Raw genomic sequence first — 25,849 nt, 5'->3', positions numbered from 1 at the left:
AAGACCACCACAAAGACCACTACACAAAGACCACAAGACGACTCCAATCAACCACAAAGACCACAGGACGACTTTAAATGTCTGCTTTAATTCACTGCTGGCACGATCGAAACCAGGACACGAGTCTGCCCGTAACACCAGAACACACAGCCATGAATCCAACACTGAGGTATGCACACGCACTCCAAGACCACCACAAGACGACTCCAAGACCACCACAAAGACCACAGACGACTCCAAGACCACCACACAAAGACCACAGACGACCAAGAACACCCCACAAAGACCACAGACGACTCAAGACCACACAAAGACCACAGACGACTCCAAGACCACCACAAAGACCACAAGACGACTCCAGACCACCCACAAAAGACCACAGACGACTCCAAGACCACCACAAAGACCACAGACGACTCCAAGACCACCACAAAGACCACAGACGACTCCAAGACCACCACAAAGACCCACGGACGAACTCCAAAGACCACCGACCAAGACCACAGACGCACTCCAAAGGACCCCAAGACCACCACAAAGACCACAGACGACTCCAAGACCACCACAAAGACCACAAGACGACTCCAAGACCACCACAAAGACCACAGGACGACTCCAATACCACCACAAAGACCACAAGACGACTCCAAGACCACCACAAAGACCACAGGACGACTCCAAGACCACCACAAAGACCACAGGACAACTCCAATCAACCACATAGACCACAGGACGACTCCAAGACCACCACAAAGACCACAGGACGACTCCAAGACCACCACAAAGACCACAGGACGACTCCAATCAACCACCAAGACCACAGGATGACCCCAAGACCATCACAAAGACCACAAGGCGACTCCAAGACCACAGGATGACTCCAAGACCATCACAAAGACCACAAGGCGACTCCAAGACCACAGGATGACTCCAAGACCATCACAAAGACCACAAGGCGACTCCAAGACCACAGGATGACTCCAAGACCATCACAAAGACCACAAGGCGACTCCAAGACCACAGGATGACTCCAAGACCACCACAAAGACCACAGGACGACTCCAAGACCATCACGAAGACCACAAGATGACTCCAAGACCACCACAAAGACCACAAGACGACTCTAAGACCACCACAAAGACCACTAACACAAAGACCACAAGACGACTCCAATCAACCACAAAGACCACAGGACGACTTTAAATGTCTGCCAATCAACCACAAAGACCACAGGACGACTTTAAATGTCTGCTTTAATCCACTGCTGGCACGATCGAAACCAGGACACGAGTCTGCCCGTAACACCAGAACACACAGCCATGAATCCAACACTGAGGTATGCACACGCACACACACACAGGAAGGATTAGGATTGGATCATAAAGATAAGAGCAGATTTTCCACTGAGAGCTGAAAACAAACAACCAGAGAGCATGTTAGAAACAACACACACACACACACACACACACTGTCTGACACACAAACATAGCTAGAAAAAGTTTCAGTCCTGAGTATCGTCTGCAGGCGTTTGCACCGACATCAACCTGACGAGGACACGCCCCCACATCAAACATGACCGTCACATGACGATCAGATCACCATGACAACGAGTAAAGAGCATCATCAGAACATCTGGAGGAAACAAGAACAGCAACAACAGGGGCTGATGGGAAACGTGGTCTTAACATGGAGAGGAAAAAGCAGGAGTGTGTGTGTGTGTGTGTGTGTGCGCAGCAGTGTGTGTGTGCAGCAGTGTGTGTGTGTTTGTGTGTGTGTTTGCGCAGCAGTGTGTGTGCGCAGCAGTGTGTGTGTGCAGCAGTGTGTGTGTGTGTGCAGCAGTGTGTGTGTGTGTGTGTGTGTGTGTGTGTGTGTGTGTGTGTGTGCAGTGGTCCTCCTCAGCTCCATATTGGGACAAAATGAACGTCTGCTGCATATTTTGGAAACTAAACTCACTCTCAGAGGTCGGAGTCGACTTCTTCTTCCTGTCAGCCGGAGAGTCCACAGACGGGTCTGAGAGAGAGACAGACAGACAGACAGACAGACAGACAGATACTGTAATACTGTTTAATATTTGAAATTATGACATCTAAACACAGCTTTAGCTTTAGCTGAGTCTCACAACATAGCTCACCGGTGACTAACAGGCTAACGACCATCAGAGACCATCAGAGACCTCTGATGGTCTCTGATGGTCTCTGTTAGTCTGTGCTGGTCTCTGTTGGTCTCTGTTGGTCTGTGCTGAATGTTTCCAGGAATGTTTGATAAATGCAGCTTTTGTTTGTGTCGATGTATTCTAATTACAGGAACAGGAAATGAGGAGGGTGGAGGCTGATCTCTGTTTGTCCTGTTCAATCTAAAATCTGCAGTTTTCAGGAGGGACGACGTGCGTTCAAATGAAACCACGACGAGTTCCAGCTGTTCAACACTGCACTGTGTCTAAAGAGGAACTCTGTGTTTGTCTGACTTTAACTACAGGAAGTTCAGAAATGTTTGGACTGAAGCCATCAGGACAAACCACAGATACAAATATGCATCAATTCAAACTTAGACAAACAGAATTTAGACGTTTCATGATTTACATGAGGAAAACAAAGACAAGAACAAAATGGCTGCCATTCAAAACAGACCAAACACTGACTTCAGTTCAGCCAATCACAGTCAGGCTTGTGAAATTCTGCCCGGCAACCAGCTGCTGTCTGTTGCTGTGCTCTGATTGGTGGACTGTGCTGGAGCTAGCCTTAAAGTAGCCCTGGAACAACAGACAGCTGTCAGTGAAGCGTCGGTGGGATCGATGTTCAGACTGGATGATGAGCGTCCGGAGCTCTTCCTCAACGTCTCCATGTGTCATGTATGTGCACAGAGGTCAAACATGTGACTGTAGAGCAGCTCAGAAACTGTCTGCTGTCCTCCACACGCTAACACCAGAGCTAACACCAGAGCTAACACCAGAGCTAACAGAGGACGAGCTCACAGTCTGACAGCAGTCTGGAAATCATGTTATGGACAGAGTTTCCTCCCAGCTCCAAACATTGCAGCCATAAGCGGCCATGTTACATTTTCCCGCTCTTTTTGGCGACATTCAAAATGGAGTCTCAACATAGCTTTAGCTAGCGTTAGCTGCGGCTGTCTCACGATCTAGCTCTGCCTTGACGCCGCTTTCTTTTAGCTCTCTGGTTAGCATGTGCAGTAATACACACAAAGTGTAGTTATATAACATTTAAATTTAAAGATATAAAGTTCTTACCGTCGACGAGAACCGTACAGGAACATTCAGTTTTGCCCGCTGAGTTCTCGGCTCTGCATTTATACAAGCCTTCATCTTCTGGTAGAGCTTTGTCGATGGTCAGAGAGCACAGGCCGCCTGCAACACAACAGACAGCACAGGTCAGCACTGTGTACTTACAGTACTTACAGTACTTACAGTACTTACAGTCAAAGTATTCATGTTACACCCCCACTGCCACATAGCAGCTAGCGCTATGAGCTAGCATCAGCATCTACCTTCCAGTGAACACGGCTGGACTGAACAGAACCTCTGAACCAGCAGTGTCCAGTCTAACAGTGGACACAGTGACAGAACCTCTGAACCAGCAGTGTCCAGTCTAACAGTGGACACAGTGACAGAACCTCTGAACCAGCAGTGTCCAGTCTACCTCTGAACCGGCAGTGTCCAGTCTAACAGTGAACACAGCGACAGAACCTCTGAACCGGCAGTGTCCGGTCTAACAGTGAACACAGCGACAGAACCTCTGAACCGGCAGTGTCCAGTCTAACAGTGAACACAGCGACAGAACCTCTGAACCGGCAGTGTCCGGTCTAACAGTGAACACAGCGACAGAACCTCTGAACCAGCAGTGTCCGGTCTAACAGTGAACACAGCGACAGAACCTCTGAACCGGCAGTGTCCAGTCTAACAGTGAACACAGCGACAGAACCTCTGAACCGGCAGTGTCCAGTCTAACAGTGAACACAGCGACAGAACCTCTGAACCGGCAGTGTCCAGTCTAACAGTGAACACAGCGACAGAACCTCTGAACCGGCAGTGTCCAGTCTAACAGTGAACACAGCGACAGAACCTCTGAACCGGCAGTGTCCAGTCTAACAGTGAACACAGCGACAGAACCTCTGAACCGGCAGTGTCCAGTCTAACAGTGAACACAGCGACAGAACCTCTGAACCGGCAGTGTCCGGTCTAACAGTGAACACAGCGACAGAACCTCTGAACCAGCAGTGTCCGGTCTAACAGTGAACACAGCGACAGAACCTCTGAACCAGCAGTGTCCAGTCTAACAGTGAACACAGTAACAGAACCTCTGAACCGGCAGTGTCCAGTCTAACAGTGAACACAGCAGCCTATCAGGTGGTTTTCTTGCCGGGCTGAGTCAGTTCAGTTAGCTACACAGCTGACCGAGGTAACCACAGTTAGCGCTTCACTGCTGATCAATGTTTCATCATAAAGTCTGTGAATCACCTCGGTACTGTCACGTTATTCCCTGTTGGTCTCAGAGGCTGTGCTCCAACCCGGTCCGGTCTGGCTGTTGAGTCCGGTTCTGTTAACATGCTAACAGCAGATTTCAGTTAGCAGCAGCTAATTAGCAGTTAGCTAATTTAGCAAGTGGTTATGCTAAAGCTAACTGTCCATCATAAACTGTGTGAATTAATCTCAGACATAGAAACATTAAAATAACGTTTACAGAACATCTGAAGCTCTTCACAGCTCTGTCATCATATTTATAATCAGTAACACCGTCAGCTGTCTGAGGACGTCTCAGTGACCTCTGACCTTCACAATCTGAGTCCTCACTATGCATGATAAACAAACACACACACACAGTGTTGGATCAGGGGCTGTCCTGCAGACTGAAATAACAGGAGGAGATTACTCTCTCACACACACACACACACACTGAAACACACTAAAACACACACACACACTCAGGGAATCCTCATTTGTTCACACACACACACACGTATAGACAGATTTAGCAGCTGATCTTTACCATGTTAGACAACACAACATCAGTGTGTTTCCATCTTTGTGAGGACATTTTGGCTCTTTCTATTTGTTAATTCTTCAGTTTCATGTTTATCACCTGACTGCGATAAAGACGTTAAATAAACAGCTGTTTCTATTATTCTGTACACCCCCTTTATATCAATGACACAAACTCCTTTTGTTATAATACAGTCGATGTTAGCTTTAGGCTAACATGAAAAGCTAACGTCAGACGTTCATGATATTTCCTGATTATTGCTGCTCTCTCCTTGTTATTGATGATTGATGACGGACTGTTATAATGCACTACATTTCCCATAATGCAGAGTGTCAAACAGCCAGGTCAGTTCCACACCTTCAGTTTATAAGTTTGTGTAGTCAGATGACATCACTGTGACATCACCACAGACGACATCATAGAGTTGTTTCTGAAGCAGGAAACTGATCTGCATTACATTATTATTACACTTACTACATTATTCAGTCAATCAGAAGAAAATGAATTTAAAAATAAGACCTGAACTCGTCAACACGTCACTTTAACTCCCCCATAAATACCATTTAATTTTATTAATCAATCATTTGGTCCAAAAATATCTTCTGACGTCTTTTATGAAACCAAAGATTCAGTTTATGATGATCATTATAATCACTAATGATAATAAAAGGTTAATAACTTTGCGTGGCTGTAAACAGATCTATTATTTGTTAATATTTATATGTAATAATATATCCATTAACAAATGGAGGGTGAAAAACAGCTGAGATAAAACATGTCTTCAAATGAGACATCATAACATGAATGTTCAAATAAAACATGTTATAAAATAAATTAGTGTTATGAACCATTATGATGTTTGTAAACTGATCAGGAATAAAGATGTTAATTTATAAACCAAATGATTAATTAAAGATTAAAATCAAACAACTGAAGCGTCCCTTTAAATCAAGAAGGCCCCACAATGAAGGAAGCACAGTGAGTCCTCACATTTACCATTAGACAAACCTGTGTGTGTGTCCCATGTAAAGTGATCTGTTCCCATATGACTCCAGCAGCCGTCACACACATCCTGTCTCTTTCTATTGTTTCAGATCTGGTTTCTATTAATAGAGTCTGAATCCTCGTCAACAGATGAACGCCTGAACGCTCAACAAACTTCAAACTGTCTAAACTTTATTCAGTGTTTACAGACTGACGCTCAGTGTGTGACCTCTGACCTTCATTGGCGAGTATGATGAACTTGGACGCCTTGATGGTCTTCCCGTCCAGCGTCCAGGTGACGGTGACGCCGCTGGAGGCGTCAAGGCGGCACTGCAGCCGGAGCCGCTGCCCGTCCAGCACCGTCACATCGCTTAGCTTCTCCACAAACTCCGGCACCTTCCCTCCGCCACTCGTCTTCTCGTTGATCACTCCATCCACGCAGTTGTTCACTGCTGCCTTCTTGTTCTCCCCATTCTTCTCGGGGCTCACCGACTTGTTCTTGTTGGCGAGGACGGAGCGGAAGTCGGCACTGTTCTTGGTGGGCGTCTCGGCGGGTTTGATACCGCTGGTGTTCTTGGTGGGTGTCTCGGCGGGTTTGATACCACTGGTGTTCTTGGTGGGCGTCTCGGTGGGTTTGATACCGCTGGCGTTCTTGGTGGGCGTCTCGGCGGGTTTGATACCGCTGGCGTTCTTGGTGGGTGTCACGGCTCGGAAGTCGACCTGCTGCGGGGAGTTCACCTTGCGGTTCTCCTCCGGCTTGGTTTTGATGCCCTTCAGGTTGGCCTTAAAATCCATCTGGTGGCGGTGCTCTATGGTGGTGGTGGCAGTGGTGGCAAGGCCGGCCTCCTCTGGTTCCTCTTCCTGATTGTTTTTGGCAATTGGTGCTCGGCGTCCCAGAAGGGAGCGGAAGTCGAGCTGCTGCGCCTCCCTCTGTCGCAGCTCCTCTTCGCCGCGCTCCCTGGTGTCCACGCAGCGGAGGAGGCCCTGAGAACCAGCAGTGGCGGTTGCAGTGGTGGTGACAGTGGAGGTGCCCTCCTTCTTCTTCTTCTTCTCCTCCTCGTGCAGGTGCAGGAGTCGCTGCTTCTGCTGCTGGTTGGCCTCCTGCCACTGCCGACTGACAGTAACACTGCTGCTGCTTCTCTGCTCCACGCCTCCTCCTCTGGCGCCTCCTCTCAGTGCTGCTGTCCCACCAGCTGCTCCTCTTCCTCCTGCAGGGCTGGACAAGCGAGCACAGAAACAGATGGGAGTGAGAGAGAGAGAGAACAAACAAAGCTGGTTAAAGCCCTCTGACCAGAGGCCACGCCCCCTACGGGGGAGGGGGGGGGGGGGGCCTCGACTCTGAATGTCCACATTACATCACAAATGACTCGACTGCCCATATATGGACATACACCCAGAAGGCCTGAAAGCATACAGAGATAAACAGACTCTGAGGACCAACTCCAGTCCTCCTCCGGTCCTCCTCCAGTCCTCCTCCGGTCCTCCTTCAGTCATTTTGGTCTTTTTTGATATCAGTCTAAAAAGTTTGACTGAAAAACTTTGTCACATCCACCATCTTCATCCAACACACACACACATTGTAACACACATACACACACACACACACACACACACACACATTGTAACACACATACACACACACACACATTGTAACACACACATACTCAGTGTAAACAGTGTGTCCAGCTGGAAGAGAGAGGAAATAACTGTCTCCGATTGGTCGAGTTGTTATAGATGGATTAGAGCTTTGTATGATGGATGTATGATGGATGGATGCATAGAGGAAGGATGGATGGATGGATGCATAGAGGATGGATGATGGATTGATAGATGCATAGAGGATGGATGATGGATAGATGCATAGAGGATGGATGGATGGATGCATAGAGGATGGATGATGGATGGATGCATAGAGGATGGATGATGGATGGATGCATAGAGGATGGATGATGGATGCATAGAGGATGTATGATGGATGGATGCATAGAGGAAGGATGGATGGATGGATGCATAGAGGATGGATGATGGATGGATAGATGCATAGAGGATGGATGGATGGATGCATAGAGGATGGATGGATGGATGCATAGAGGATGGATGGATGCATAGAGGATGGATGGATGCATAGAGGATGGATGATGGATGGATGCATACAGTAGTAGCAACTTAAAAGTTCCCGTTCAAGCTGAACACCAGCTGAATGGCAGCCGGCCGAGTTCCGTGACCGGAGTGACCCCCCTCCTTCTCCTGGGCGTGTCTATTTTTTACTGTAACTCCACCCATTCATGTAATTACAGGGTATGACCAGGTGATGGCGCTTCTCTCACAGAACTTATTTACAGTTGTTCTACCTGGAGATGACGTAGCTTACACACCTCATTAGCATTCTCGTTGCTCAACCTTTTGTTTGCGCTTACAGTAATGGGCTTCTTGGTCTCCCAGCGGAAAATGCAGCTGGTTTGACTACTGCATACTATACAGTAGCCATACGATTTGAGCGTGTTCATGAATTGAAATTAAATTTAAGGTGTTTATATCTAACATGTCAGCATTTACCAAATCAACAACATCTAGGCTGTTCTGCCTTTACTAGTGGTGGGCCGTTATCGGCGTTAACGTGCTGCGTTAACGTGAGACTCTTATCGGGCGATAAAAAAATATCACCATTAATCTATTTGCAAAGCTGTTCCAGCCTCTCAGGTCGCTTTTTTACTTTTTTACTTTTTTCTCTTTTGTTCGTTTTTGTTTTCTTCACTGTAACTCCGTGGAGTCCTGATCTCTATAGCAGTTTAGAGAGTTTTGTGCTTTTGTCATGTTTTTCTCGTGGTTTTTCTTGGTGATGTTTTTTAAATGCCGCTTCCACCTGGACAGCTGCCTTTGTTTACTCAGAGAAACAGCTGATCGCGCTAATGCCGGCCGGCATTGGCGCAATCAGCTGTTTGATTGGCGCGACTAATCTATGGCCACCACTAGTCTTTGCATAATTACAGGAGCGTCTCTTCTCTTGTGTTCGCGCCTCTCTCTCGTTTATCTGCATGTAAACAACAAACTAACCCTTAAAAAAGTTACAAAAAACGGTTCGGACGTCTCAGGGCTGCCAGGCCTGTGTGTCAGACCTGCAGATACAAGCGATGGTTTATTTTTAATTAACAGTTTATTTGGAGGGGAGGGCTCGTTGTTGTTGTGCGACATAGAGCTGCAGAGACGAGCGTTTTGGAAGCCCTTTGTTATGCAGGTATTTACTGTAGTGCACGCTTTAGGCCAGGTAAACCATACAAACCTCATTAGCATCTCATTGTTTGCACTTGATGGGCTTTTTGGTCTCCCAGTGTCACAGATCACAGAGCGGAGAATGCAGCTGGTTTGAGTACTGCATACTATACAGTAGCCTTGTGATTTGAGTGTGTTCATGAACATGAATGACTCCTTTTCATTTTCGTCCATTCCATAGGCTAAATGGCGTAAATGGAAAGAATATTGTAGTGACCCGGAACAATGAAACTACGAAGCAACTGGTTTTGCTGGACTTTATTCCTAATCTGGAACACAGGCTCCTGTGGCCGTAGCCAACGGCAAAAAAACAATAAAACCAGGCAAGCACAGCAGCATATAACATTAACACATTAGCTACTTCGTGCCCCTCATCGCCATGGCAACTGCCATGACTGACAGGCTTCACAGCCTCTAACAACGCCACCCCCCCAGACGTCACCCTATACACTGCAGCCTAACTTACTTGAACACAACTCAACAGCCATAGTGTATACACAGTCCGTTACAATATGTATAAAATAAGTGAAGTATGTTTGGTTTTGCTAAAGTTTGCAGTATATATGTTATGTTTTTATTCTACATGGACCCACTGTTTATTTTCCACTATGCCCCCCATCATTATAATAATACACTGCACAACTTTTGAAAGTCCAGAGATAAGTCTGTTGCAAAAGGCCACGGTGACTCTTGTTTGCCAAAACGTCTGTATGTACTCGACGAGCTCCTGTTTTGTGTCTGGCCTAGCCTCCTTGTGAATAAAGTCTTTCATGGAATGCCTAAATATATGTTTGATGGTTTCGTAAACTTATACTGCAAACTTTATTAAAACCAAAAATACTCAACTTATTTCATACTTGATTCGCCCGTAATTCTTTCCATTTACGCTTTACACCATTTAGCCTATGGTCACTGTTTAAATCAACAACATCTAGGCTATCTTACGGACGTTACGAGCGGAGTTTTCTTTAATAACAAGTTTATGTTGGCATGTTGTTGTTGTGCGTGACATAGAGTTGCAGATACGAGTGGCTGCAGCGCTGCCTCAGTGTTATCTTATCACAACTTTTTTTTCCCCCATCAACTGATCCGCTGATCAGCTCACCCCAGCGTATCTGTTCAGATGTGTCTTAGTTTAGATAGTCTACGGTGAGAGCGGAACATCCCTGCTCCTCCCCGTGGACAAATGAGGCATTGCAGCTGGTTTTCACACAGCTTATGGGCGTTTCCAGTCAGGCCCTCATTGACTACGTCATCGCGGGGGATTACATTTCGGTCACGGACCAGCGAAGGACCATTCAATGACCAGTAAAGGACCAGTCACGGCCCCGTCACAGCCCCGTCACGGAAACACGGGAACTTTTAAATTGCTACATCTGTAGAGGATGGATGATGGATGCATAGAGGATGGATGGATGGATGATGGAGCCTGTTTAACTTTGTGCGTTGAATATTGACACTGTTCTGTGATGATCTGTTAACGGTCATTCTCATGAAGGCCTGATGCCGATATTTTACAGTAAACCAACATTTGACCCCCGCCTACTGCAGTTTGATTGGTTTAATTGTTGAATGTGGGTGAGGCTCAGCATCAACTGTGATTGGATGATAGCTGTCAGAAAACAAACCTCGAGGCACCTGCAATATTTAACCTCGACAAATAAACCAATCCAATAACAGTGGGCGGGATTAAACTTTAATATTTGTTTCACACAGCTGATGTTAGCAACATCAGTATATTAGTATATATAAAGTAACATTAGTATAAGTAACAGTGTAAATAAAGTAACATTAGTATAAAGTAACATTAGTATAAATAAAGTAACATTAGTATATATAAAGTAACATTAGTATAAGTAAAGTAACTTTAGTATAAATAAAGTAACATTAGTATATATAAAGTAACATTACTATAAGTAACATTAGTGTAAATAAAGTAACATTAGTATAAATAAAGTAACATTAGTATATGTAAAGTAACATTAGCATATATAAAGTAACATTAGTATATGTAAAGTAACATTAGTATAAGTAACATTAGTATAAGTAAGATTAGTATAAATAATGTAACATTAGTATATGTAGAGTAACATTAGCATATATTAAGTAACATTAGTATAAGTTACATTAGTGTAAAAAAGTAACATTAGTATAAAAAAGTAACATTAGTATAAGTAACATTAGTATAAAAAAGTAACATTGGTATATATAAAGTAACATTAGTATAAGCAACATTAGTGTAAATAAAGTAACATTAGTATAAGTAAAGTAACATTAGTATAAATAAAGTAACATTAGTATATATAAAGTAACATTAGTATAGTAAAGTAATATTAGTATATGTAAAGTAACATTAGCATATATAAAGTAACATTAGTATATGTAAAGTAACATTAGCACATATAAAGTAACATTAGTATAAGTAACATTAGTGTAAATAAAGTAACACTAGTATAAAAAGTAACATTAGCATAAGTAACATTAGTATAAATAAAGTAACATTAGTATATATAAAGTAACATTAATATATATAAAGTAACATTAGCATATATAAAGTAACATTAGTATATGTAAAGTAACATTAGCATATATCAAGTAACATTAGTATAAGTTACATTAGTGTAAAAAAAGTAACAATAGTATAAAAAAGTAACATTAGTATAAGTAACATTAGTGTAAATGAAGTAACATTAGTATAAGTAAAGTAACATTAGTGTAAATAAAATAACATTGGTATATATAAAGTAACATTAGTATAAGTAGCATTACTGTAAATAAAGTAACATTAGTATAAATAAAATAACATTAATATATATAAAGTAACATTAATATAAGTAAAGTAAAATTAGTATAAGTAAAGTAACATTAGTATATGTAAAGTAACATTAGTATAACTAAAGTAACATTAGTGTAATTACAGTAGCATTACTATAAACAAAGTAACATTAGTGTAAATAAAGTATCATTATTATATACAAAGTAACATTAGTATAAATAAAGTAACATAAGTATTAGTAAAGTAACATTAGTATATGTTAAGTAACATTAGTATAAGTAAAGCAACATTAGTATACATAAAGTAGCACTACTATAAACAAAGTAACATTAATGTAAATACAGTAGCATTACTATAAACAAAGTACCATTAGTGTAAATAAAGTGACATTACTATACACAACGTAACATTAGTATATGTAAAGTAACATTAGTATAGGTAAAGTAGCATTACTATAAACAAAGTAACAGTATATGTAAAGTAACATTAGTATAAGTAAAGTAGCATTACTATAAACAAAGTAACATTACTGTAAATAAAGTGACATTACTATATACAAAGTAACGTAACATTAGTATAAGTAAAGTTAGCATAAGTAACATTAGTATAAGTAAAGTAACATTAGTATAAGTAAAGTAACATTAGTATAAGTAAAGTTAGCATAAGTAAAGTAACATTAGCATAAACAAAGTAAAGTTAGCATAAACAAAGTAAGATATGACGTCTGACCTGATGTCATCTCCTGTCTGTCCTCGTACTCTCATCCTGTCTTTCTCTACATCGGTGACAGACAGACAGGCCACAGCGTTGCACTCCCCAACATTGTTCCTGACAGACAGACAGATCTTCAGTACTTTGCTCAGCAGCACTTCAACAGAAGATCCTTCATGACCTTCATCATACTAGATATTGCTTATAATTACTGGAGTGATCTACCCATGAACCTCCCTATACTCTGCTGTCAACAGTAACCTGAGGATACTACTACATTTGATAACCCTCTGGTACTTCAACCAGCCCGACCACAGGAAGTGGTTTATTTTTATTGTTTGAGCTCTTTCACCTAGGAACCACTTGACCCCTAACCTTCTAGGACCTGACAGCTGACCTTGTCTTACCTGCTCTGGACTTCTAGTTCTTGTCCTGACCTTCTGGTACCAGTCCTGACCTTTTGGCACCTGTCCTGACCTTCTGGCACCTGTCCTGACCTTCTGGCACCTGTCCTGACCTTCAAGTACCTGTCCTGACCTTCTGACACCTTACCTGACCTTCTGGCACCTGTCCTGACCTTCTAGCACCTTACCTGACCTTCTGGCACCTGTCCTGACCTTCTAGTACCTCTCCTGACCTTCTAGTACCTCTCCTGACCTTCTAGTACATGTCCTGACCTTCTGGCACCTGTCCTGAATTTCAGGTACCGGCCCTGGCCTTCTGGTACCTGTCCTGACCTTCTAGTACCTGTTCTGACCTTCTAGCACCAGACCCCTGACCTGTCCTGCTGTACTAAAACAGTGTAAGAAGACCTAGTGTCCTTTTAGCCATTTAGCCTGAAGCCCTACTCATTGTTTTTTTTATAAAACAGTTCATTCTCACATACTTCCGTTAAATTGTGATTTTGTACGACCCTTCCAAGAGTCTTCATACAGTACCTGGAGTACCACTGTACCTTATTTTATCGAACCGTACCTACAGTAAAAATAAACCATGATATACAGTCAAATTCATACACATGCCCTCATCAGTACCTAAATACCAAATACTGTTCTTTCCAATGTACTGGTACCCTACCTAGTATTCTCTGCAGTAGCCCGACTTTAACACGGTTAATCAAATTAATTGTGCTATACGTCTATAATTACATAGCTTTAGTTTACACTCCTAGTGACCGACCTTGTACCCTTCTCATTACCTTCCTTATCTGCTTGTTATGTTCCCTAACACTCTAGTGCCCTTCCCTCGTACACTTGTCATCTCATTTGTACGTCACTTTGGATAAAATCTTCTGAATCTAAATAAATAAATCTTTACAGTGTCAGATGATACTTCCTGTCTTTGAATGAACCTGCAGTATAAACAGAAACACTGATACTTTACAGACACACCCTCAGGACGGGGTTTGAACCTGTGAGCCTCCCCGTACATAACAATAATTACATTCACCATACATTCAGTGAACAGTTGGTGAACATGGTGGATGGATGGATGATGGGTGCGGGGGGGGCGGTGTTTCCTGTTGTGATCCTGTCTTCATCTGCAGACTATCACAGAGGATTGTGCTAACGTGTTAGCATGTTAGCACGTGGTGTTGAATCTCACCTAAGGGTGATCAGGTAGTCTCCAGCGTGATGCTTCTTGACTCTCCTGATCAGCAGCGAGGTCACGTCCTCCTTCTGCAGCAGCTCGTAGTCTCCTCCAGAGGTCAGAGGTCGGCTGAGGTCGGCTCTGGTCCAGGTGTACTGGGGGAACGGGTCACCGGCGATGGCGCAGGACAGGAGCACATGTTGACCCACGACGGCACTCACTGGTTTGGGTTTGGTGATGAACCATGGCTGGACGCCGTCCTGAGGCTCTGCCACGACACCACAAACATGACCGGAGCTACAGAACACCTGTGAGGTCACCTGGACCTGACACACCTGGGCTTATTTAGCCCCGAGCTAACTTAATCTCTGGCTAACTTAGCCTCAAGCTAACTTCCTGTTTATATAGCTGTGTGGTTACCCTCCACAGTGAGCTGGCACTGGGTCTGGTCCTGTCCGGACTGGTTCCAGGCCCGGCAGCTGTAGGTCCCGGTGTCCTCGGGGAAAACCTCCTGGATCAGCAGAGTGCAGCGGTTCTCCTCCTGGAGAAGGTGGAAGTCCTCCGACTCCATCACTTCCTGTCCGTCATGGAGCCACAACACCTCAGGAGGAGGGTTACCTGAAGACCACGATGACCTCATCAATACAGGCTAATTCAACTAGCTGCTAAATCAGCTAACAGTTAAATCAGCTAACAGCTAGATCAGCTAAGAGCTAGATCAGCTAACAGCTAAATCAGCTAACAGCTAGATCAGCTAACAGTTAAATCAGCTAACAGCTAGATCAGCTAACAGTTAAATCAGCTAACAGCTAGATCAGCTAACAGTTAAATCAGCTAACAGCTAGATCAGCTAACAGTTAAATCAGCTAACAGCTAGATCAGCTAACAGTTAAATCAGCTAACAGCTAGATCAGCTAACAGTTAAATCAGCTAACAGCTAGATCAGCTAACAGTTAAATCAGCTAACAGCTAGATCAGCTAACAGTTAAATCAGCTAACAGCTAGATCAGCTAACAGTTAAATCAGCTAACAGCTAGATCAGCTAACAGTTAAATCAGCTAACAGCTAGATCAGCTAACAGTTAAATCAGCTAACAGCTAGATCAGCTAACAGTTAAATCAGCTAACAGCTAGATCAGCTAACAGTTAAATCAGCTAACAGCTAGATCAGCTAACAGTTAAATCAGCTAACAGCTAGATCAGCTAACAGTTAAATCAGCTAACAGCTAGATCAGCTAACAGTTAAATCAGCTAACAGCTAGATCAGCTAACAGTTAAATCAGCTAACAGCTAGATCAGCTAACAGTTAAATCAGCTAACAGCTAGATCAGCTAACAGTTAAATCAGCTAACAGCTAGATCAGCTAACAGTTAAATCAGCTAACAGCTAGATCAGCTAACAGTTAAATCAGCTAACAGCTAGATCAGCTAACAGTTAAATCAGCTAACAGCTAGATCAGCTAACAGTTAAATCAGCTAACAGCTAGATCAGCTAACAGTTAAATCAGCTAACAGCTAGATCAGCTAACAGTTAAATCAGCTAACAGCTAGATCAGCTAACAGTTAAATCAGCTAACAGCTAGATCAGCTAACAGTTAAATCAGCTAACAGCTAGATCAGCTAACAGTTAAATCAGCTAACAGCTAGATCAGCTAACAGTTAAATCAGCTAACAGCTAGATCAGCTAACAGTTAAATCAGCTAACAGCTAGATCAGCTAACAGTTAAATCAGCTAACAGCTAGATCAGCTAACAGTTAAATCAGCTAACAGCTAGATCAGCTAACAGTTAAATCAGCTAACAGCTAGATCAGCTAACAGTTAAATCAGCTAACAGCTAGATCAGCTAACAGTTAAATCAGCTAACAGCTAGATCAGCTAACAGTTAAATCAGCTAACAGCTAGATCAGCTAACAGTTAAATCAGCTAACAGCTAGATCAGCTAACAGTTAAATCAGCTAACAGCTAGATCAGCTAACAGTTAAATCAGCTAACAGCTAGATCAGCTAACAGTTAAATCAGCTAACAGCTAGATCAGCTAACAGTTAAATCAGCTAACAGCTAGATCAGCTAACAGTTAAATCAGCTAACAGCTAGATCAGCTAACAGTTAAATCAGCTAACAGCTAGATCAGCTAACAGTTAAATCAGCTAACAGCTAGATCAGCTAACAGTTAAATCAGCTAACAGCTAGATCAGCTAACAGTTAAATCAGCTAACAGCTAGATCAGCTAACAGTTAAATCAGCTAACAGCTAGATCAGCTAACAGTTAAATCAGCTAACAGCTAGATCAGCTAACAGTTAAATCAGCTAACAGCTAGATCAGCTAACAGTTAAATCAGCTAACAGCTAGATCAGCTAACAGTTAAATCAGCTAACAGCTAGATCAGCTAACAGTTAAATCAGCTAACAGCTAGATCAGCTAACAGTTAAATCAGCTAACAGCTAGATCAGCTAACAGTTAAATCAGCTAACAGCTAGATCAGCTAACAGTTAAATCAGCTAACAGCTAGATCAGCTAACAGTTAAATCAGCTAACAGCTAGATCAGCTAACAGTTAAATCAGCTAACAGCTAGATCAGCTAACAGTTAAATCAGCTAACAGCTAGATCAGCTAACAGTTAAATCAGCTAACAGCTAGATCAGCTAACAGTTAAATCAGCTAACAGCTAGATCAGCTAACAGTTAAATCAGCTAACAGCTAGATCAGCTAACAGTTAAATCAGCTAACAGCTAGATCAGCTAACAGTTAAATCAGCTAACTCTCACAGCTTCTGGTGGTAATGTTAGCATGATGTTAGCATGATGGGCTTAGCATCAGAACTCCAGTCTGGTTCTGTTGGACCTTAAAGGACCGGTTCAGACATCAGAGAGGCTTCAGGTAGACACACAGCTTATATGGAGAAAACCCTGCGTGGAAAATCATTATGTAACACACACACACACACACACACACACACACACACACACAGCCTTCAGCTGTAGATTGCCTCTATAGGACCTGGTAATCAACTCAGAACTTAAACCCAGACACTGATGTCGCCAGAACCAGAACCACACTGAACACACACAGAGTGAACGCACACACACACACACACACACACACACACACACACACACACACACTCAGAGGAAATGAAGAGGCTGGACTCCAAAGTAAATCTGTCCTCATTTCATCTCCACCATCTCTCTGGAGATCTGACAGGAAATACCACAGCGCACAGACACACACACACACACACACACACACACGGCGGCGGTGGTGGCATACCAGTCAACTCCACCGTCATGGTAACTCTGCTGCCGTCCATCACGTTCAGGTCGGCGAGGCGGCGGATGAAGCGAGGAGCCTCACATGCTGCTCTGACCTCTGTGACCTTTGACCTGTGACTCTGCAGTCTGCCTACAGAGTAAAGAAGAACATCACTGTGACATCACTGTGACATCACTGTGACATCACTGTGACATCACACATCTCTCCTCTTGGCATCTTAAGACTGGATTTCAGCTTCTCAGTGTTGGATTTTATTAATTATCTGTCTCTTCTCTGGAATGTCTGATATGTACACAGAACAAAGCCTGTTTACCTCACACACACACTCACACACACTCACACACACACACACACTCTCACACACACACACTCTCACACACACACTCACACACACACAGATGTTCGAGGAGAGAAAAGGAAATCCAAACTCCATATATGGAAAAGGACGAGTGAGGATCAGACTGATGATGGCTGACTCTCTCTCTCTGTCTCTCTCTTTCACACACACACACACACACACACACACACACACACACACACACAGTGTGTATGCTTCAAAAATAAATCAACATGTTCAGCTTACAACCAATCACAGGTAAGCTGCCAATGCACAATGCAGCCAATAGAGAGACTCATTCCAAGAAGAGCTGTCCTCCAATTGGCTGTGAGCTCAACCACAGACTGTCTAAAACCTGGACATAGTCTCCGTGACGTCCCCGCAGACTGTCTAAAACCTGGACGTAGTCTCTGCCTCAGTGTTTTCAGAGCTGCAGCGCCACCTGTTTACAAACTACAATAACCACCTTCCTGTTGAACACACCTGTCCCCTGTCTGTCTCTCACAGACCTGTCTGTCCGTCCTCGTCCTCTTCGTCTTTATGAGGACAGTCTGCAGCAAGAAATCCCCGTGTGAACAAACAGTAAATATCAGAAGGTTCCCACAGACTGCCACAGTCTCAGAGACTCTTAGGGACTCTCAGAGACTCAGATGTCCATGTGAGGACAGAGCAGACTGATGTCAGCGCATCGATCAATCATTGAAGGTTCAGACAAACTGCACCACCTCTGGTCGCTCAGTGAACTGCAGTCAGACGTTAGCGGATTCCATTTCAGTTTGGTGTCGTCTCGAGGGAAATGTGTGAAGAGTATCACGACGATCTGAGTTTAAACTTCATTTCCTAGAAACTGTGACAGGAAACTAAATAAAGATCTGAATGAAACAGACTAACAACAGATGAAGAGTGATAGAGAGCGACAGACAGTTTGTTTAGCTCTGCGCTAACTTGAATCTAATAAAATGAATTTATCAGCTCTTTCACAGTGTGATGCTGTTTTAGTGAGCATGAGTGTTCCTGTAAGGGCCCATACTGATTATTCTGACGTATTCCAGGGATTTCAGCGAGCTTGCATGTGTTCACACAAAACAGGTATCAAAGCAACCGGCTCGGTCAGGAATGTTGAGCTGTGACTTTTCCAAGAATTTCACCAAACGGTTTCACCAAAAACCACGGCAACGTTTACAATGGGTGTGTATTGGTAAAAAGAGAAAAACATTTGTCAAAAAATACATTTGCAAACGGCTCTCGTGGCCACAAATGTCACTCTAAAGAAATAATTTCTACATAGAAACGTAGGAAAATTCGTGGGCTACGCAGCGATATCACTGCTGAAGCTGTCAGACTTATAGTTTTGGCGGGAGACGCACTGATGCTCCAGGATCACCCACCGACAGCCCCATCTACTCCCATGTAAACTGGAGAGGAGAAATTTCCCAAAGGAGCACGGGGCACCTGTTCTTTCTCTCTCTCCCCAGGTCACATTTTTTAACTTCACACACTGAAATTCAGCATTCACATGGTCGACAAGATGAGGATGCTCACGCTCATTTGGGCTTTTTGATACCACCTACCGTTTGGCATTAGTGTCCACTAGTTGGAGGGGCTTCATTTAGAGATTTTCTGTGTCTCTCAGCAGTCACTCACACACAGACAGAGCACAGCTGCAGTTACAGCTCTGACCTGCAGCTGACCCTGGTTGCTCGGCAACCTCAAGCTGCCTTTGACTGACTTTGTTGAGTCTCTGTGCTGCTGCAGTGTCAGTAATAATGTCTGTCAGACACACTCTACAGTTATTTACACCTTTTTAGTTGTTATTATTATAATTGAATCATTTATTTATTTTAATTAGCATCATTTAACTGGAATCTGTCACAGAGAGCAGAGTCCCCACATTGTTGCAAGGACGAGTTGAGCACACACACACAGGGTGGATTCCCCCGGCGATGCCCTTCTTGGGTCAGCTTCAGCGCTCTGTGTGTGTGTGTGTGTGTGTGTGTGTGTGTGTGTGTGTGTTGAGCAGCGTGTTTTGTCTTTATATGGTTTCAGCTCTCATATTTGTTGAACGGTCGTGCAACAGCGCTCAGCCTCTCTCTCTCTCTCTCTCTCTCTCTCTCTCTCTCTCTCTCTGGTTTAACTACATTTACTCAAGTATCACAGTAACTGGAGCGATCACATGATCAATCATCCTGAACAAGACGACAACAACAACGCTCCTGAAACATTCCTGAAGCGATCCTGAAACGTTCTAAAACACTCCTGAAACGTTTCTTTAATGTTTCTAATAGATTGTAAGTGGCTCGTCACATCACGGCCTCAGCGTGTCCACCAATGAGCTCGGTTCTGTTCTCATGGCGAGTTGTTCTTAAGACTGTCTGACCTGCTCAGAGTCTGCAAACAACTGAACATGTTTCTTCTTTTTCTCCCATGAATCATTGGAACAGGCGACCGCTTCAGGGGCCGGACCCCTCATGTTGACCCTCATGTTGACCCTCATGTTGTGAGCTGAGCTCTGCTGCCCCCTGCTGGACTCTTCAGTCCATCACCGTGAGACACTCATCACATTCAGACAGGCAGACAGGTCTTACTGTGCACGCTCAGCCTCCATGTTGCAGAGTTAACCGTCTGTCTGTCAGCCGTGGTCAGCTGACACCTGTAAGTTCCCTGGTCTACCCGTCTCACTCTCTCCATGGTGAGAGTGAGACGGGTACCGTCTCGTCCCTGCTGCAGACCCGGTCCCGTCCTCACTGCCTCCCCGTCCTTCAGCCACGTAACCACGGCAACAGCAACAGACGAGACTGGACAGACAGACAGACAGACAGACAGACAGACAGACAGACAGACAGACTTTGTTAGAGATACAACCCCCAGAGACTGAAACAGGAAGTACAGTTCTGTTTACTTCCTTATTTTCATGTGTTTCCTGTTTATAGCAGCCAATAACAAGAATGCGTTACACCCTCACCGCCAGTGAACACAGCTGGACCGAACAGAACCTCTGAACCAGCAGTGTCCAGTCTAACAGTGAACACAGCAGCAGAACCTCTGAACCAGCAGTGTCCAGTCTAACAGTGAACACAGCAACAGAACCTCAGAACCGGCAGTGTCCAGTCTAACAGTGAACACGGCGACAGAACCTCTGAACCGGCAGTGTCCAGTCTAACAGTGAACACAGCGACAAGAACCTCGAACCGCAGTGTCCAGTCTAACAGTGAACACAGCACAGAACCTCTGAACCGGCGTGGCATCCTAACAGTGAACACAGCACAGAACTCTGAACCGCAGTGTCCAGTCTAACAGGAAACAGAGACAGAACGAGCGGAAAAGCAGTGTCCAGTCTAACAGTGGACACAGCGACAGAACCTCTGAACCGGCAGTGTCCATCTAACAGTGAACACGAACAGAACCTCTGAACCAGCAGTGTCCAGTCTAACAGTGGAACACAGAAAGAACCTCTGAACCGGCAGTGTCCAGTCTAAACAGTGAACACACGACAGAACCCTGAACCGGCAGTGTCCAGTCTAAACGTGAACACAGCGACAGAACCTCTGAACCGGCGTGTCCAGTCTAACAGTGAACACAGCGACAGAAACCTTGAACCGCAGTGTGCCGTCTAACAGTGAACACAGCACAGAACTCTGAACCGCAGTGTCCAGTCTAACGTGAACACATAACAGACACCTCTGAACCGGCAGGGTCCAGTCTAACAGTGAACACAGCAGATTTCCAGTGTTACAGCAGCTAGTTAGCTAGTAGCTAGCGTCCCGGTAGCATGTGTTTGCTCTAAGTTAATTGTCCATCAGTCAACCGGTTGAATCACCTGACAAGTGAAGGTGCACCTGTGCTCCCTCTGTGGCCTCCTGGTCCAAAGGAACCGCCTCGAATCTCAGCTGGACCCGGACACCGACACCGACCTCCTCACAGCCCTGAAACACACAGATACCCGGTAACAACCGAAGCTCAACGAACATGTAAGCTACGTAAATTAGCTGCTTCTTTCTGTACCTGTTGTTTGTCCAGCTGCTCAGGGAGCTGCTGGACCGACCACAGTGACCCGGACCAGAACTGAAGACAGACTGGACCTGCAACAAGACAGCCAGACATCATTAATAATCATAAATGTTCTCTCCTCTGGCCCCCTCCCCGTCCTCACGGACCTTTAACAGGTAACAGGTGACTCTGTGTGATGTGAGTGTTTGTCTCTGTGTGTCCGTTGATGAATGTCCATGGCGACCCCGCCTCACCCAGAGTCAGCGGTGATTGGTTCCAGCCCACCGACCAGATGAGGAGGTCCAACAGATGATAATAAAATAAAATAAATAATAATAATGACTCGAGCAACTGCAGTTCTCTCTCAAGCCCCAGAGGGAAGCTACAGGAGGTCTGCTCCTCCAGGAGGCTGCTCTGTCCTCCAGGCTGAGACAGGGAGTTCTGCTTCCTCCTCTCTGGGCCGCTCACTTGTAGGCTGTGAGGAGCGAGGGAGGAGCGAGCTCCTGGTCTGTTATGTTCCTCAGCTGGTTGGAGTGTCCTGCAGGAGGAGAATCACAATCATGAGATTTTATTGTCCACCATAACGTTGTTTAACGTTTGTTTGTGTTTGTTAGTGTTGTTCTTAGGTGTTTGTTTGTTTTTATGTTAGTAGTTTAGTTGTGTAGGTGTTTGTTTTGTGTTTTGTAGTGTTCTAGTGTTTGGGTTGGTTTTTGTTAGTTTATTGTTTATGTTATTTGTTGTTAATTTGGTTGTTGGTTGTAGTGTTTGTTTTGTAGTGTTTGTTTTTTGTTTTATGTTTGTTTAGTGTTTGTTTTTTTGTGTAGTGTTTTTAGTGTTTGGTCTATAGACCAAACACTAACACACAAACACTAAACAAACACAAACAAAAAACAACAAACACAAACAACACTAAAAACACAAACATCAAACTACATCAAACAAACACTAAACTAACCACTTAACAAACACTAAACAAACACAAACAAACTATAAACAACGTTATGGTGACAACTCAAAATCTCTGTTGTGATTCTCCTCCTGCAGGACCACTCCACCCAGCTGAGGACAAACAGACCGGAGCTCCGAGCCCTCCCTTCGCTCTCACAGCCTACAACACGGAGCGGCCCAGAAGCGCAGGAACAGAACTCCTGTCTCAGCCTGGAGGACAGGAGGCCTCCGGGGAGCAGACCTCCTGTACGCTTCCCTCTGGGGCCCTGTGAGAGGAGACTGCAGTTGCTCAGTTCATTCATTTTATTTATTTTATTATATTATCATCTGTGGACCTCCTCATTGGTCCACGGTGGGCTGGAAACCAATCGACCTCCTCTCCCTCGGGTGTATTGAGGCGGGGTCAGCCATGGACATTCATCAAGGCACACAGAGAAAACACTCACATCACACAGAGTACCTTTTACCTGTTAAAGGTCAGCTTGGGCGGGACGGGGGGAGCGGCCAGGGAGGAGAGAGAGGCAGAGAACTTATTGTATTTATTAATGATGTCTGGCTGTCTTGTTTGCAGGTACAGTCTGTCTCAGTTCTGGTCAGGGTCACTGTGGTGCTTAGGTCCAGAAGCTCCTGAGCAGCTTGGAAAACAACAGGTACAGAAAGAAGCAGCTAAGGTTTACGTATCTAAAAACATGTTCCGTTAGACTTCACGGGTTGTACCGGGTATCTGTGTGTTTCAGGGCTTGTGAGGAGTGTCGGGTGTCGGGTGTCGGGTCAGGCGTGAGATTCGAGGCGGTTCTTTGGACCCGATCTGGCCACAGAGGGAGCAACAGGTGCACCTTTCACTTGTTCAGAGGTGATTCAACCGGTGACTGATGTGCGACATAATTTACAAACATGCTAGAGCTCTGCACACTGCGTAACCCAAAGCTGTCCAATTGCTGGAACTGCCGTGAGTTCTGTAGCGTTACGTTAGCTACATCGGTTCAGATTTCGCGTGTTCACTTGTGAGACATCTTTGGGTTAAGAGCTGCCTTCATTGCTGGCTGTGTTCACTGTTAGACTGGACACCTGCCGGTTCAGAGGTTCTGTTATGTGTTCACGTTAGACTGGACACTGCCGGTTCAGAGGTTCTGTCGCTGTGTTCACTGTTAGACGGGACATGCGGTTCAAGGTTTTCTGTCGCTGTGTTCACTGTTAGACTGGACACGCCGGTTCAGACGTTCTGTCGCTGTGTTCACGTTAGACTGGACACTGCCGGTTCCGAGGGTTCTGTCGTGGTTCACTGTTTAGACTGGACACTGCCGGTTCAGAGGTTCTTTGCTGTGTTCCCTGTTAGACTGGACACTGCTGGTTCAGAGGTTCTGTTCGTGTTCACTGTTAGACTGGACATGCCGGTCAGAGGTTCTGTCGCGTGTTCCACTGTTAGACTGGACACTGCTTTTCCGCTCGTTCTGTCTCTGTTTCCTGTTAGACTGGACACTGCGGTTCAGAGTTCTGTGCTGTGTTCACTGTTAGGATGCCACGCCGGTTCAGAGGTTCTGTGCTGTGTTCACTGTTAGACTGGACACTGCGGTTCGAGGTTCTTGTCGCTTTAGTGTTAGTTTAGTGTTTGTTTGTGTTAGTTTAGTGTTTGTTTAGTGTTAGTTTAGTGGTTGTTTAGTGTTTGTTTAGTGTTTGTTTGTGTTAGTTTAGTGTTTGTTTAGTGTTTGTTTAGTGTTAGTTTAGTGTTAGTTTAGTGTTAGTTTGTGTTTGTTTAGTGTTTGTTTGTGTTAGTTTAGTGTTTGTTTGTGTTTGTTTAGTGTTTGTTTGTGTTAGTTTAGTGTTTGTTTGTGTTAGTTTAGTGTTTGTTTGTGTTAGTTTAGTGTTTGTTTGTGTTTGTTTTGTGTTTGTTTGTGGTTGATGTGACAGCTGATCATGTGACTCACCTGGATGAGTCATCAGGAACACCTGAGCGGGAACACAAAGGTAAACATTAACTGATTTTCAGGGGAAGTGATGTAATCATGAGCTCTTGAAGCTGATTGGTTGGCTCACCCTGGACATGAAGCGTGGCGGTGGCCGTCGCCTTTCCGGCGCTGTTGGTGACCAAACACGTGTAACTTCCTGCGTCCTCCGCACACACTTCCTGTATCTCCAGGAAGTGCAGGCCAGAGCGCTCGTACGTATGGCGCCGCCCACAGGACAGAAGCTCCGCCTCCCCCTGAAAGAAAGGGGCGGGGTTAATGCCATCCAGCCTACATGTTGGAACTACAGTTCCCATAATCCTTTGGCATCAGTGAGGTTCCTCTCACCTTGTGCCATGTGACCCGAGGCTGTGGACGTCCCGTCGCCTTGGCGATGAACTTCCCGGTCTGTCCCAGCTTGGCGAACACTCGGCTCGGTTTGGTGATGAACTTCGGCGGACTCTCGCCCCAAATAGTGGGCCGGTACTCCACGGCCGGCACCGCAGAGCGACACCTGGAATCATGGGAAATGAAGTTGAAAGTGGGTCATGCTGCAGGAGGTCCAGTCTGAACCAGAACCTCCTGCAGCACAGGAAGAGTTACGACCACAGAGCGGGCCAGACGGACAGAAGACGAGCTCACCCTGTTTCCATCGACGACGGGACCACAAACCTCCTCCCAGAATCCTCTGCAGGTGGAAAAACATGAAACTTTATTTAAACACCAGGAGCTGAACAGAACTTTATTTAAACACCAGGAGCTGAACAGAACTTTATTTAAACACCAGGAGCTGAACAGAACTTTATTTAAACACCAGGAGCTGAACAGAACTTTATTTAAACACCAGGAGCTGAACAGAACTTTATTTAAACACCAGGAGCTGAACAGAACTTTATTTAAACACCAGGAGCTGAACAGAACTTTATTTAAACACCAGGAGCTGAACAGAACTTTATTTAAACACCAGGAGCTGAACAGAACTTTATTTAAACACCAGGAGCTGAACAGAACTTTATTTAAACACCAGGAGCTGAACAGA

General features: G+C 44.6%; 2 protein-coding genes across 3 annotated transcripts in view; both read right to left on the bottom strand.

Moving 5' to 3' along the window:
- mylka (myosin, light chain kinase a) overlaps positions 1–20,770 on the bottom strand; it is a 33,037-nt gene extending 12,267 nt beyond the window's left edge. The window contains exons 1-9 of one of the 2 annotated variants that reach the window (XM_027290886.1): positions 20,518–20,770; positions 17,593–17,724; positions 14,746–14,943; positions 14,341–14,593; positions 12,754–12,852; positions 6,634–7,194; positions 6,215–6,555; positions 3,245–3,361; positions 1,954–2,010 (exon numbers count right to left, since the gene is read on the bottom strand). In XM_027290886.1, coding sequence (XP_027146687.1) covers positions 1,954–2,010; positions 3,245–3,361; positions 6,215–6,555; positions 6,634–7,194; positions 12,754–12,852; positions 14,341–14,593; positions 14,746–14,943; positions 17,593–17,724; positions 20,518–20,620 — 1,861 coding nt within the window. In that variant the 5' untranslated portion in view covers positions 20,621–20,770. Of the gene's footprint in view, positions 1–1,953; positions 2,011–3,244; positions 3,362–6,214; positions 7,195–12,753; positions 12,853–14,340; positions 14,594–14,745; positions 14,944–17,592; positions 17,725–20,517 lie in introns of both variants that reach the window. The other variant, XM_027290887.1, reaches the window with a different exon arrangement.
- Positions 20,771–21,732: 962 nt separating this feature from the next.
- The window catches only part of LOC109139908 (myosin light chain kinase, smooth muscle-like), a 6,679-nt gene continuing 2,562 nt past the window's right edge, over positions 21,733–25,849 (bottom strand). The window contains exons 2-8 of the mRNA XM_027291197.1: positions 25,453–25,498; positions 25,159–25,324; positions 24,902–25,067; positions 24,793–24,814; positions 22,306–22,457; positions 21,935–22,011; positions 21,733–21,855 (exon numbers count right to left, since the gene is read on the bottom strand). Of these exons, the coding sequence (XP_027146998.1) occupies positions 21,733–21,855; positions 21,935–22,011; positions 22,306–22,457; positions 24,793–24,814; positions 24,902–25,067; positions 25,159–25,324; positions 25,453–25,463 (717 nt within the window). The 5' untranslated portion in view covers positions 25,464–25,498. The remainder of the gene's footprint in view (positions 21,856–21,934; positions 22,012–22,305; positions 22,458–24,792; positions 24,815–24,901; positions 25,068–25,158; positions 25,325–25,452; positions 25,499–25,849) is intronic.

This window comes from Larimichthys crocea, chromosome XVIII (assembly GCF_000972845.2).
Source record: "Larimichthys crocea isolate SSNF chromosome XVIII, L_crocea_2.0, whole genome shotgun sequence".
Lineage (NCBI taxonomy): Eukaryota > Metazoa > Chordata > Actinopteri > Sciaenidae > Larimichthys > Larimichthys crocea.
This window is presented reverse-complemented; position numbering and strand designations above follow the sequence as displayed.